Source organism: Stegostoma tigrinum, chromosome 1 (assembly GCF_030684315.1).
Source record: "Stegostoma tigrinum isolate sSteTig4 chromosome 1, sSteTig4.hap1, whole genome shotgun sequence".
NCBI lineage: Eukaryota > Metazoa > Chordata > Chondrichthyes > Orectolobiformes > Stegostomatidae > Stegostoma > Stegostoma tigrinum.
In genome coordinates, this window is record NC_081354.1 from 140,771,759 (window position 1) to 140,785,928 (window position 14,170).

Sequence of the window (14,170 nt, forward strand, 5' to 3'; positions counted from 1 at the left end):
AGCAACAAAAAGACACAACCCGTACTCATTCATCTCCATCCACATAGATAAGGAAAGCCCAGCAGTTTGATTGAAATAACACCAGGGTCCTGGGACAGGCCAAGCAGAGACAAGCACAGGAATTCCTAGAGGCCTGGTTCTCCACTAAGAAGACCATCAACAAACACAGAACTAGACCCCATATACACTCCACTGCAAAGAAAAGCCGCAAGTGAGGTAACCCAGCTCAACGGACATCAGAATTTAAATAACAGGCGGGAAAACACAAACAGCACTTCATTGGAGGCTGCACCGATTACATTACCCAGCAGAACAGTGAACCAGCTCAGTAAGCCAACAAACCACAACATTGGGAATATTCTTCCTGCATCTAGCCTTTCGAGTCCCATCAGGATTTTGTGTTTCTGAGATCCCTTCTCATTCTTCTACATTCCAGCAAGTACAAACAGTCGAACGTACAGACTGCTGCTGTTCAAGGCAGCGGTTATTCACCTCATTCCCAACGCAATTGTGGATAGGCCATATATTCAGGTTTTGCCAGCAAGGGTCATACTCCAAGAAAAAAAACACATTTTAACAAGAAGTCCTAACAAGCAGGATCTTGGAGACTGAATCCTGAATACAAAGCCAACTTATTACATTTGCAAAATTAATACTCAGTTTTTAATATTAGCCGTCATACTATTTGCCAGATACATTTTAGACTCAAGAACTTACAAAGCATTTTCTCACATTTCTAATGAAGCCATCAAAAAAAAAGGGGTACAGTTTTTAGCAAGGGTTCCCTCACTTCCTCTAACATTTCTGGAGACTCCACAGAGACAGAGATAACAAAGTTTCTTCAAAGTGTCTCAAGTTGTGGCTAGATGTAGAATATCTCTATGGAAATTTGAATTTTTAAAGCATGCAGTTGCATTCTGAAAAACTTAGTTAACACAGCTCAAGTTTAACCTTCTTTCTTTTGTTTTGCATATCTATCAACTCTGTTTTGAATTAGAACACTTTTCATTTGCACCCTTGTGGGTTCTTTAGTTCATTTACCACTGAGAAGTTCAATCCAACTCTGCACTGCTTCAGGAGGCTGAGTTTCTTTAATATGTTTCAAGGCTTCATCAAGTAAAACATCTCCAGTAGGACTATCTGACTTACAGATGACCTAAGAGAAACAAGAACAATGAAATTAATTTTTTAAAAGTATTTTCCAAAGCTTTTATATAACTTACTAAAATCAGCCACTAGCAGCCACTTTTTGGTAATTTAACGAATCACACGTTTGTGAATATACAAGCAGATTCAAAAGATCATAGATCAAAAAGCAGATTGCAAGCAAACCCAGCTGAGTTGGAGAATGAGCCCTTGTGGCAAATAATGCTTTACACAGACAAGCGGATCATTACACAACGACTAAGGACATGGTCACACAAGGATTGGAACCTGAGCATTAAGGGGTATACGACATCAAATTAAAATAGGATGCTAGGTAAAAAGTTGGAGGACTAGCAGTGTTAATCAATGATATCTTCACAATAGCTGGAAATGGAAAAGAAAACAGGAGGACAAAATTATGAAGTTTTGAGAAAATTATACATGGCATCAGTTAGACCACACTTTTTGGTCCCCTTATCTAAGGAAAACTATACTGGCGTTGGAGGAAGCCCAGAAGGTGCACAAGGTTGATTCCTGGTTCTTACAAGGAGAGGTTAAGTAGATCAGACTTATGCTCATTGGGAGTTTACAAGAATGGGAGGTAACCTCACTGAAACATACAAGACTCTTTCCGAGGGGATTTGACATGGTACTTGCAGATAAAGATTTATTTCTCTTCTCGGAGAGTCTAGGACCATGGGCTTTCTCTCAGAACAAAGTATTTCCCATACAAAAAACAGAGGAGGAACAACTTTTCTGAAGGTAGTTAGTGAAATTCTTTACCACAAGATCTTGAGGCCAGGTTATCAAACATATTCAAGATCTAGAAAGATTTTAAATCAGGAACATTTTCTTTATTCCTTAACAGGATTAGGACATTACTGCCTAGGCAGCATTTATTGTCTGTCCCTAATTGTCCAGACTGCAGTTAAGAGTCAACTGCATTGCTTTGGGTCTAGAGTCACACGTAAGCTAAACCAGACAAAGGATGGCAGTTTCCTTCCCTAAACGACAGTAGTGAACAAGATGGGTTTGTCGGACAATCAACAATGGATTCACGGTCATCAGTACACTCTTCAATTCTAGATATTTATTGAATTAAAATTCCACTATCTGCCGTGGCAGGATTTGAACCCAGGTCCCCAAATGTTATCCGGATCGCTGGATTAACAGTCCTGCAATAATACCACTAGGCCATTGCCTCCTCGAGAAATAGAGGAAGAGGACAGGAAAATAGTTGAGGGTCATCAGTTCAGCCATGACCTTGATGAGTGAGAAAGACTCATCTTATGGTGTTGAGCCATCAGGATATAGAATCTAGGTGACGAGGAATAGATGGGGAAAGAAGTCACTGAAGTGGTCCGAATGTCGCTTATTGGTGATCACAGTGTATACAAGAAATAATATCAGATGCTTATGATAAAGGAGCAATAATAATCATAGGAGACATTAATGTACATATATATTGAAAAAATAAGGTCAACAGCAGTAGGCTATTCTTTTAGAATGCTTTTGGAAATAGTTTCTTGGAATAGCACACTAGACAGAACAGATTATGTTACAGACTTTCTGTTGTGTAGTGGGACAAGATTGAATATTAATCTACAAATTTAGGTACTCGTCGGGAACAGAAACCACACAGTCAGACTGGTGTTTTACATCCAGTTTGAACTGAAGACCGGGTCCGAGAAATTTTTTAAAAATTCTCCCATGGGAGATGGGCATTACTGGCTGGTCAGCATTTATTGTCTATTCCTAATTGCCCTGGAGAAGGTGGTGGTTAGTTGCCTTCTTGAACCATTTCAGTGCGTGCGCTGTAGGTTGATGCACAACGCCCTCAGGGAAGAAACTTCAGGATTTTGACCTACCAGTGTAGGAACAGTGATATGTTTCCAGGACAGGATGAGGAGTGATTTGGAATTTGCATGTGGTGGTGTTCCAATGTATTTACTGCTCTTTTCCTTCTAGATGGAATGGTCATAGGTTTGAAAGGTGCCATCCAAAGATCTTTGGTGAATCTCTGCAGTGCATCTTGTAGATGGTACAGGCTACAGCTTATTTCCTGGATGATGTCAAACTTTGGGTATTGTTGGAGCTGCACTCATCCAGACAAGTGGGCAGTCTTCCATCATACTCTGATTTGTGTCTTGCAGATGGTGTGCAGGTTTTGGGGAGTCAGGTGAGGAGTTACTTGTTGCAGTATTCCTAGCCTCCGATCTGCTCCTGTAGCCACTGGTGGTAACATCACTGAACGTCAAGGGGCAGTGATTAGATTTTTTTCCTTCTTATTGGAGATGGACATTGCCTGGCATTTGTGCGGCATGAAGATTACTGCCATTTGTCAGCCCAAGCCTAGGCATTGTCCATATCTTGTTGCATTTGACGATGGACTGTTTCAGTATCCAAGGAGTTGCAAATAATGCTGAAAATTGTGCAGTCATCAGCAAACATCCCCAATTCTGACCGGATGATGGAAGGATGGTCATCAATGAGGCAACCAAAGATGGTTGGGCCTAGGACACTACCCTGAGGAACTCCTGCAGAGATGTCCTGCAGCTGATATGACTGATCTCCAACAATAGCTATCTTTCAATGTGACAGATGACTCCAATCAGTGGATAGTTTGCCCCCGGTATCCATTATTCCCAGTTTTGCTGGGGCTCCTTAACACCACATTCAGTCAAATGTGACCTTTTTGTCAAGGGCTGTCACTCTTACCTGACCTCTGAAATTCACCTCTTTTCTCCATGTTTGAAATGAGGTCAGGAGCTGAGTGGCCCCGGCAGAACCCAAACTGGGCATCATTGATCAGGTTATCGCTTAGCAGATGTGGCCTGATAACTTCTATCACTTTACAGATGACTGAAAGTAGACTTATACGGCAGTAAGTAGTGAGGTAAAATGTATTTAATTTAAATGCTAAATAAGGGCAACTATATTGGTATGGAAACAGACCTAACTGAAGTGAACTGGCATACTAGGCAAGGGCATAGATCAGAGACAATGGTAAACAGTTAAGAAGATATTTCAGAATCCTCAGAAAACAGAGATTCCTACAAAGAAACCTCAAAAGGAGGACACATTGTCCATGGTTACCCATACAAGCCAGAATGTAAAGAATGGCAGAGAATTACAAAATTCAATCAAGAGTAAGAAAGTACAGTTAGGAACCTAGCTAGGAATGGAAAAACAGGAAGAGTTTTGCCATCTATGTAGTAATGAAAACTAAAAGCAAAGCAAGCGTTGGTCCCCTAAGAGAGTGAGAATGGGAAGTTAATAGTAGGGCTAAGAGAATGGAAGATGACTGAACACATGTTTTGCTTCTGTCTCCATTCCGTACAAAAATCATTCTAGTAAAAGCTGTAAATCAAAAGTTGAAAGGAGCATTAACTTAACATATAATTCCACAATATACTAGCATGGAAAGAAGACTGCTAGCTGGCAGAATAGAACTACACATAAGGTGATTCTTTAGTTGACTGATAGAATATTACAAGTGGAGTCTGGCGGGGTTCTGTATCAGGGCAACAACTTTTTAAGAATTTATATTAAAGATTCAGGTGAAAGGAGGGAAGGTAAGATTCTTAACTAAGCAGAAGACACCAACATAGTTATTAAAGGATATTGTGATGATGTAACAAGATTGTGGCCAGATATAGATGGGTTGAATAAGTGGGCAAAAATTTGGCCGACAGCATATCATGCAGAAAAATGCAAAGTCATTCATTTTGGTAGGACGTGTGAAAAAGCAGAGTATGACTAAAATGGAGAACCTCCGCAGAAACCCAAAGTCTAAGGGGTGTTCTGTTGCTTGAGTCACTGTAGGTTATTATACAGGTACAGGTATGTAATCAAGGCAGCAAATGGGATGCTATCTTTTATTACAAGTGGAGCTGAACACAAAATGGAAAGACTTATGTTTAAAGTTCTACAGGCCACATCACACTTGAACACTGTGCAATTTTGATCTCCTTATTTGTGGAGGGACATAAATAAAGCAGAATCAGTACAGAGGAAGTTTACAAGATTAATAACAAACCACTGGAGAATCTCAACAGGTCTAGCAGCATCTGTGGAAATAAAAGTAGTTAATGTTCTGAATCCAATATGACTATTCAAGTCATATCATCTATTGATGAAGTATTTATTATTTCAACTATCTTATATATACACACACAAAAGGATTGCTCCCCATAGTTGCAGTGTCCTTAGAAACGGGTGAGGTCCCAGAGGACTGGAGACTTGCTAATGTTGTCCCCTTGTTTAAGAAGGGCAGAAAGGATAATCCAGGTAATTATCGACCAGTGAGCCTGACGTCAGTGGTAGGGAAGCTACTGGAGAAGATACTGAGGGATAGGATCTATTCCCATTTGGAAGAAAATGGGCTTATCAGTGATAGGCAACATGGTTTTGTACAGGGAAGGTCACGTCTTACCAACTTAATAGAATTCGTTGAGGACGTGACAAAGTTGATTGATGAGGGAAAGGCTGTAGATGTCATATACATGGACTTCAGTAAGGCATTTGATAAGGTTCCCCATGGCAGGCTGATGGAGAAAGTGAAGTCACATGGGGTCCAGGGTGTGCTAGCTAGATGGATAAAAAACTGGCTGGGCAACAGGAGACAGAGGGTAGTAGTAGAAGGGAGTTTCTCAAATTGGAGACCTATGACCAGTGGTGTTCCACACGGATGTGCTGGGACCACTGCTGTTTGTGATATATGTAAATGATCTGCAGGGAGGTGTAGGTGGTCTGATCAGCAAGTTTGCTGATGACACGAAGATTGGTGGAGTAGCTGATAGTGAAGGGGACTGTCAGAGATTACAGCAGAATATAGATAGACTGGAGAGTTGGGCAGATAAATGGCAAATGGAGTTCAATCCGGGCAAATGTGAGGTGATGCATTTTGGAAGATCAAATTCAAGGGCCAACTATACAGTAAATGGAAAAGTCCTGGGGAAAATTGATGAACAGAGAGATCTGGGTGTTCAGGTCCATTGTTCCCTGAAGGTGACAACGCAGGTCAATAGGGTAGTCAAAAAGGCATATGGCATACTTTCCTTCATTAGGCGGGGTATTGAGTACAAGAGTTGGCAGGTCATGTTGCAATTGTATAGGACTTTGGTTCGGCCACATTTGGAGTACTGTGTGCAGTTCTGGTCGCCACATTACCAAAAGGATGTGGATGCTTTGGAGAGGGTGCAGAGGAGGTTCACCAGGATGTTGCCTGGTGTGGAAGGTGCTAGCTATGAAGAGAAGTTGAGTAGATTGGGATTATTTTCATTAGAAAGATGTAGATTGAGGGGGGACCTGATTGAGGGCTACAAAAAGCTCCCCCCCCCACCCCACCACCCCCCCACCCAGAGTGGGGACTCAATTACTAGGGGTCATGAGTTCAAAGTGAGAGGAGTAAAGTTTAAGGGAGATATGCGTGGAAAGTTCTTTACACAGAGGGTGGTGGGTGCCTCGAATGCGTTGCCAGCAGAGGTGGTAGACGCAGACACGTTCGCGTCTTTTAAGATATATTTGGACAGGTATATGGATGGACAGGGAGCAAATGGACACAGACCGTTAGAAAATAGACGACAGGTTAGACAGAGGATCTTGATCGGCGGAGGCTTGGAGGGCCGAAGGGCCTGTTCCTGTGCTGTAGGTTTCTTTGTTCTTTGTTCTCTGTGGCAAAATGTTCCAAAGCCTCAACCATCAAAGAAGAAATTCCTCCTCATGTCAATCTCAAATGGGCACCCCTTTATTATGGGACTAGGTCTGGTCCTAGACTCCTCCATGAGGGTAAATATCCTCTCAGTATTTCACATCAAGCCCCTTGATAACTGTACATGTTTCAATGAAATTACCTCTCATTCTTCTATACTGGAGTAGAGTCCCAACCTGTTTAGCCTTTGCTCATAAGACAATCTCTCCATACCAGAATCATCCTAATAAACCTTCAATGAACTGCCTCCAATGAAATTATGTCTTTTCCTTCGCTAAGAGGACAAAATTGCAGTCTCACCAGCACAGATGTGTTACAATTTTAATAAAACTATGTTGAGAGCTTCAGCAATAATAAAAAAGAGAGTTGGGAATAAACTAATGCATTATCTTGGCAAACTAAAGTCATTCCACAGTCTCTACATAGAAAACTAGTTTCTTTTTTTCTGGCAGTTCCACTAAAGAACGAACATTGATGAACACAAAAAGAACAGTATTTTTCTTTGCATGATGCGACTGTACCTCTGGAACGCAAATGCAAATTAAACAACCTCTATGTCAGTCTGTGACTATCTGAAGGACAGACCTACACAAGCAGATAGATGTTTTGCCTCCAAAAAAAAAAGGCACTTCCTGTACATCCTAGACATACAGAAATTGCAATGGGTCCATTAGCAGTGGACAAATAAATTATACATACAATAAATTATAAATGCATGCTCGGTTACTTAAAGAAGGCACACAGACTCAGGATGTGCTCAATGATTTAGAAAATAGAACATTGCATTGCATGTAGAATCAACTTATTCAAAAGACGCACAGACACTGTTTTATGTATGCTGGTAACATGTGCTTCCAAAATTATTTTACTTGCAAAACAAACTCAACAAAATTACAATGTCAAAACTGCACTTACCTTTCTTGTTAATAAACTTTTGCGTCTCATCCCAAAAGATTCCAATTGCAAACGTCCTCGAAGTGCTAATTCAATCAGCATGCATCCACGCAAACCAGATGAGATGCAGTCATTCCAAAAAGACGTGTAACCCTGCAGCACAAATAAAAGTCATAAAGTTAGTTTCCTCATAAGAAACAAAATGTATATGTACTTAGACACTCTGTAAAGATATACAATGTTCCACATGTCATGAACTTTAAACGTTCTCAATCATTATTCACGCATCTAAATTGCCTAGGATCCTGGACATGGATTCCTTTACTTCCAGTGCTCTTGCAGCAAAAGCAAATGCCTTTAAGATTTGCAAGTTTCTCTATACTAAAGTACAGTTTCACTTTTTTTCCCACTGGGATGATTGGAATTGGAGATTTTAGCCAAAAATTACCATTTGTTGCCAATCTCTAATTGCCCTCGAATGAAAGGACTTGCTAAGCCATTTAATATGGTTATCTTTTAACTGCCATCTAACTTTAAGACTGGGTAAGCTTTCCTTATAAAAAGGAAAAATATGACATTTGTTCTGGTAATTCTATACATTTCTGATTACTGAAATAAATATCTTGCTTTTACTGGCTTGCCAATAGGTATTTGAGAAGGCAAGGACTTGAGGAGTTGGTGGGTAATAAAGGTGAGTCTAGCAGGCAAGATGGTAGAGCAGCAACAGATGTTTCTGGGGGTAATTTCTGAGGCATAACAGGAATTTATCCCAAGAATTGATTCATAAATACATGAAGTTTGATAATTGGAAGGAGACAAATACATTCATAAATCATACTAAAGGGAAGGATGAGGCAACCATGGCTGACAAGGGAGGTCAAAAGCAGCATTAAAAGGGGGAAGAAATGGCATACAACATGGTGAAGATTAGTGTCATAGAGGCAGAGTTATATAGCTTGGAAACAGACCCTTTGGACCAACTCATCCATGATGACCAGATATCCTAACTCACCTAGTCCCATTTGCCAGCATTTGGCCCAAATCCCTCTAAGCCCTTCCCAATCACGTACTCATCCAGATACTTTTTACATGCTGTAATTACACTAACCTCCACCACTTCATCTGGCAGCTCATTCTTTACATACACCACACCCTGCATGAAAAAGTTGCCCCTCAGGATGCTTTTAAATCATTCCCCTCTCACCTTAAACCTATGTCCTCTAGTTTTGGCCTGCCCTACCCTGGGAAAATGATCTTGGCTATTCACCCTATCTCCCCTCATGATTTTATAAATCTCTAAGGCCACCACACAGCCTCCAACCCGCCAGGGTAAAAAACACCAGCCTATTCAGCCCGTCTCTAGAGCGCAAACCTTCCACATTAGTGACATCCTCGTAAATTTTATGATCCCTTTCAGGTTTACCAACATCTTCTTCACAGTTGGAAGACCAGAACTGAATGCAGTATTCCAAAAGTATTCTAACCAACGTACTGTACAGCCACAAAACTCTCAACTCCTGTTCTCAATTCACTGACTAAAAGGCAAGTGTACCAAATGCCCTCTTCTCTATACTGTCTACTTGTGACTACATTTATTAAATTCATGAAAACAATAACCAGAATCCTTCCGATCTCAAAAAGGAAAAAAAAACATCAACTGATGGACAGCCGACTACAAATGAGTAAAGCAGAGCTAGGCAGGATTGGCTGGAACAGGAGTGTGGCAGGCAAAACAGTAATTGAACAATGAATTATCTTCAAAGGAGATGGTTTGGGTACATTTTAAGTATTGCAAGACGAACTACAGCACATGGACTGCAGCAGTTCAAGTAGATAGCTCACTGCCATATTTAAGAGTAACTAGGAGCAGGTAATAAATGCTGGTCTGCTCGTGATGCCTACCTCCCACAAGTGAATAAAAAGAAATGTGCTCATATGGGAAAGACAGGACAAACAAATGAGCTCCCTAGTTGAGAAAAGGAGGTAGGAGTTAACATAAGTAGTAAAAACACGTTTTATGACAGGTGTAAGGCAGAAAATACATCTGAGAACAAAGAAATATTGAAGGTTTAGTGGAGAGGTAAAAATGCAAATAAAAGCAAAAAGAGGAATGATAAGAAAAGACTAACACCTAACATTAAGGGGAACCTCAAAGTTTTCTGCAAGCACATAAATAATAAAATACTTCAAGGAGTAGGGCCAATTAGAAATGACAAAAGGAATTTACGTATCACTTCAGGGAGCATGGATGAAACATTAAATGAAAACTTCACATCTGCTTTCCCACAGAGGACGACCCAGCCCCATCCATGATGGGGAAACTTCCTCCTCTGTTACTAGATGGGATCAAAATTAACAAGGAAGTAGTCTTGGACAGTGATAATGGGAACTGCAGATGCTGGAGAATCCAAGATAATAAAACGTGAGGCTGGATGAACACAGCAGGCCCAGCAGCATCTCAGGAGCACAAAAGCTGACGTTTCGGGCCTAGACTCTTCATCAGAGAGGGACAGATGGTTTGCACTTAAAGGCACTGGGACCAAAGAAATTTCATGGAAGCGAGGGTAGAAATTACTGAGGCACTAGTCATAGTCTTTCAGACATCCTTGGACTCAGGAGAGATGCCAGAAGATTGGAGAATTGCAAACGTTATGGCTTTATTCGAGAAAGGTTGTAATATCATCCCAGCAATTATAGACAAGTCAGTTTAACCTCACTAGTGGGGAAACTGCGAGAAGTTATTTGCCATAGAATTAGTAGCCACATGGAGAAAGGTGGGTAGATTACGAACAGTCAACATGGATTCCCAAGAGAAAAATAAAGTTTAACAAGCTTGCTGGATTTTTTGAAGAGATAACAGAAAAGCTTGATGAGGATAATGCTGTGGATGCGGTTTACATTAATTTCCAGAAGGCACTTGATACAGTAGCACCCAGACTAGAGGAAAGTTCTAGGTCATGGTACAAAAAGGAACAACAGCAATATCTGAAGAAGAGTCTAGGCCCAAAACATCAGCCTTCCTGCTCCTCTGATGCTGCTTGGCCTGCTGTGTTCATCCAGATCTACACTTTGTTATAACAGCAATATGGATACAAAGTTGCCTGGCTGATTTTAAACAGTAATGATCGATGATGAATATATGAAAGTTTATGGTGGAGCTTACCAGGGTAAATTGGAAACTGCTTTTCCTGCTTTGTATTAACAATGGGGTCTTGGTATGCAGGAGACAATTTTCAAGTTTGCAGAAGACAAAACTTTGCATAGTTGTAACCTGCGGAGAAGACAGCTCCGAACTCAAAGTACGTTGACAAGTTGTTAAAGTGGGCAGATAGGAGAACAGTTAGTTGCCAATTTTTTTGTAATCATTCTTGGCTTCTCTAATTTGCTTTTGCACCTCCCTTCTGAACCCTGGGGGCTGACCTTCGTTCACAACTGTATTTATGACCTGGCACAAACATATGTTAGCATAAATTGGTTAATGAGGGAGAGACTGGCCACAATTAGGACGCTTTTAAGTTGGCAGTTTATGACTGGAAGCATGCCGCAAAGATCATTCACTGCTCACAATGTGGTATCCTCTACGCTGGGGTAACAAAGCACAGACTGGGTGACTGCATCACAGAACATCTACGTTCTGCTTGCTAAAAAAAAAGAGCTATTTGCTGCTATTTGCTGTGTTCATCCAGCCTCACATTTTATTATCTTGGAATCTCCAGCATCTGCAGTTCCCATTATCTCTGATGCTATTTGCTGCCTGCCAGTTTATCAAACCACCGTTCTCTGGCCAGCATTCGTCCCTGGCTTGCAGCCGGGTTCCAGTGAAACTCAACACAAGCTGGAACAGCACCACCTCATTTCTCATTTGGGGATCCTACAACCCTCCGGACTCAATACAGAGTTCAATGATTTGAGGGCCTAAACTCTCCCACATTCTATCCCCTAGCCCAAACGCCAGGCCTTTTTAATCACATAGCCTGTTATTACATACGACCAATTGTTAGTCACTAACAGTCCCCATTAACAACTACTCACCCTCATAGCCCGATCATTATCAACTCCTTTGTCTACCCAGTAGTCTTCTCTCTCGAGGCTCTATCCTGTCATTTACTCTCGACCCATCCCCCTCCCTATTTTCTGCATATAAACGGATGTTTTCCCAGCTAGTTCTGAGGAAGGGTCCCGGACCTGAAATGTTAACTCTGTTTTTTTCCCTTCACAAATGCTGCTAGACCTGCTGAGTTTTTCCCCAGCAACTTTGTTTTTGTTCCTGATTTACAGCATCTGCAGTTCTTTTGGTTTTGATTAACTCTGTTCTGGTTTTAAAGCTGAACAAGTTTTTCTAGTTTTTACATTTTTGGCTAACTTTCTTTCCGACTTCATTTTTCACCCACTCTGTTAATCTTTTAGTAATTCATTTTTTAAAAAAGTATATTCTGTCTTATCTTCTGACCTGATATCTATCTTTGCAGAATTAAAAATGTCTTAGTTGCACCTGACATGATCTCTGGCTTTTAAAAAAAGGTTAACCAGAGACCAGGTCCATCCCATGGAATTCTTGTTTGTTAAAACGTATATACTCTGTACTTTCTGAAATATTCCTTTAAACATGCCATTGTATCACTATTATTCCATCCCTTAAACTAAATTCTTGGTTCACTTTCATTAGCTCTGCTTTCATGACCTCATTTTTTTAGCCTTGTCAAGTTCGAAATGGTTTTGGACCCACACTCCGCTCCTTTAAACTGTATGCAAAATTCAGTCATGGTGTTGTTGCTGCTATCCAGGGACACTGAGGACAATAGATATCTCATTGGTCAGAGCTAGGTTTTGACTCTGCCCCAGTTAATTATTCTTAGTTGGATTGATCGGTTCTTTTTGACTGTCACCCTAAACTTTCCTGATACAATGATCACTGACCCTAATACATTCTAAAACTGATACTTGTTCTACATTTGCAATAACTAAAGTATCTCAATGGACAGGACTGGACCCCTGCTTGTTGTAGAAAACTTTCCTGAGCACAACCAAGGAAAGGTTACACCAACACCAACCAATGCTGTACAGATAAAATCAAGTCCCCACCCTTATTGCTACTTTGATGTTTGTACATCTCTAATTTCTCTGCAAATTTGTTCTTCTATATTCTTCCCACTAGGTGGCAGGCTTAAATTGCACCAGAGTAATTGTATCAGAGATAATGGGAACTGCAGATGCTGGCGAATCCAAGATAATAAAGTGTGAAGCTGGATGAACACAGCAGGCCAAGCAGCGTCTCAGGAGCACATCTCTGTTATTGCCATATCATAATTCCACTTGGCAATCTGTACCTGAAATTCAAGTTTACAAAATTCCATGCATAACTTGCATTTTGACACTGCAACCCGGATTTAGAAATGTTTCAACTTCTCCCTTATTCCAACTCCAAACAATAATTTACCATTCTGTATTCTAGTGCTGTCTCTCCCAGCACTGCATGCACCTGGAACTACTTCCTGATATTACTCCCCTGCTTTCACACCCCTGCAGAATTAGTTTAAACGTTCCTAGCAACACAAGCCACATACTCCACATGGAACCCAGGTTACCATCATTGCATTGGCACCATCTTCCCCAAGCCAGATGGAGAACCACAGTGCCTCAAGATAAGGAGAATTTACTTCGAAGTGTTGTGAATCTTCTCTTCCAAAGGGCTTTGGTTCTCCTCCTTTGAATACACTCAAGGCCGAGGGGAGGACATTTTCTTGATTCTCCAAAAATCAAGGGACATGGCAAACAGGAGAAAAAGTAAAGATAAAACCCAACATCAGCCATGATCACATCAAATGGCAGAGAATGATCAATAGACCATACGATCTACAATGTCTTGTATTCAGTAACCTAATTCAGATTATGGGTATTTTAGGTGTCAAAGTAGAAAAAGGTACAGGTAACAAGGCACCGGTTTCAATTCTCAATGATGCAAAAATACAGTCTCAAATAATTTGACAAAATGCCACACAAGCAGCTTATTTGAAAATTAGAAGCCCACAGAATTAAGGGAAAACAGTGATTATGGCCACAAAATTAGCTCAATGACCAGAGGAAAAGTGGTGGTGGATGTCTTCAGATTGGTAACTGCAATGTTTCCACAAGGATTAGTTTGGTCATATTCCAATTCTTATAATTAGACTCAAGTACAGAGAGCAGTGACATAATGTCAGCAACTGAAAATATTTGGCATGTTAGTAAATGTGGACAGTTATACACTGCCTTAAAAATACTTCCTGAAATCCACTCTTTTTCTTCAACCAAGGATACCTGCTGTGGTTGGCAGGATCCTTAAGCATGTTCAACTTCTTTCTTGCACTTCTGCCCTTACTCCTCACTTCCTTCCCACTAAAATAAAAGGATCCCTCTGGTCCTCTCTTACCAGCCTAC

The 14,170-nt window shown here is 40.7% G+C and overlaps 1 protein-coding gene across 1 annotated transcript in view; it reads right to left on the reverse strand.

Moving 5' to 3' along the window:
* Positions 1 to 14,170, reverse strand: part of golph3a (golgi phosphoprotein 3a) — a 64,319-nt gene that overhangs the window by 25,035 nt on the left and 25,114 nt on the right. Inside the window, exons 2-3 of the mRNA XM_048530495.2 lie at positions 7,775 to 7,906; positions 1,042 to 1,156 (exon numbers count right to left, since the gene is read on the reverse strand). Coding sequence (XP_048386452.1) covers positions 1,042 to 1,156; positions 7,775 to 7,906 — 247 coding nt within the window. The remainder of the gene's footprint in view (positions 1 to 1,041; positions 1,157 to 7,774; positions 7,907 to 14,170) is intronic.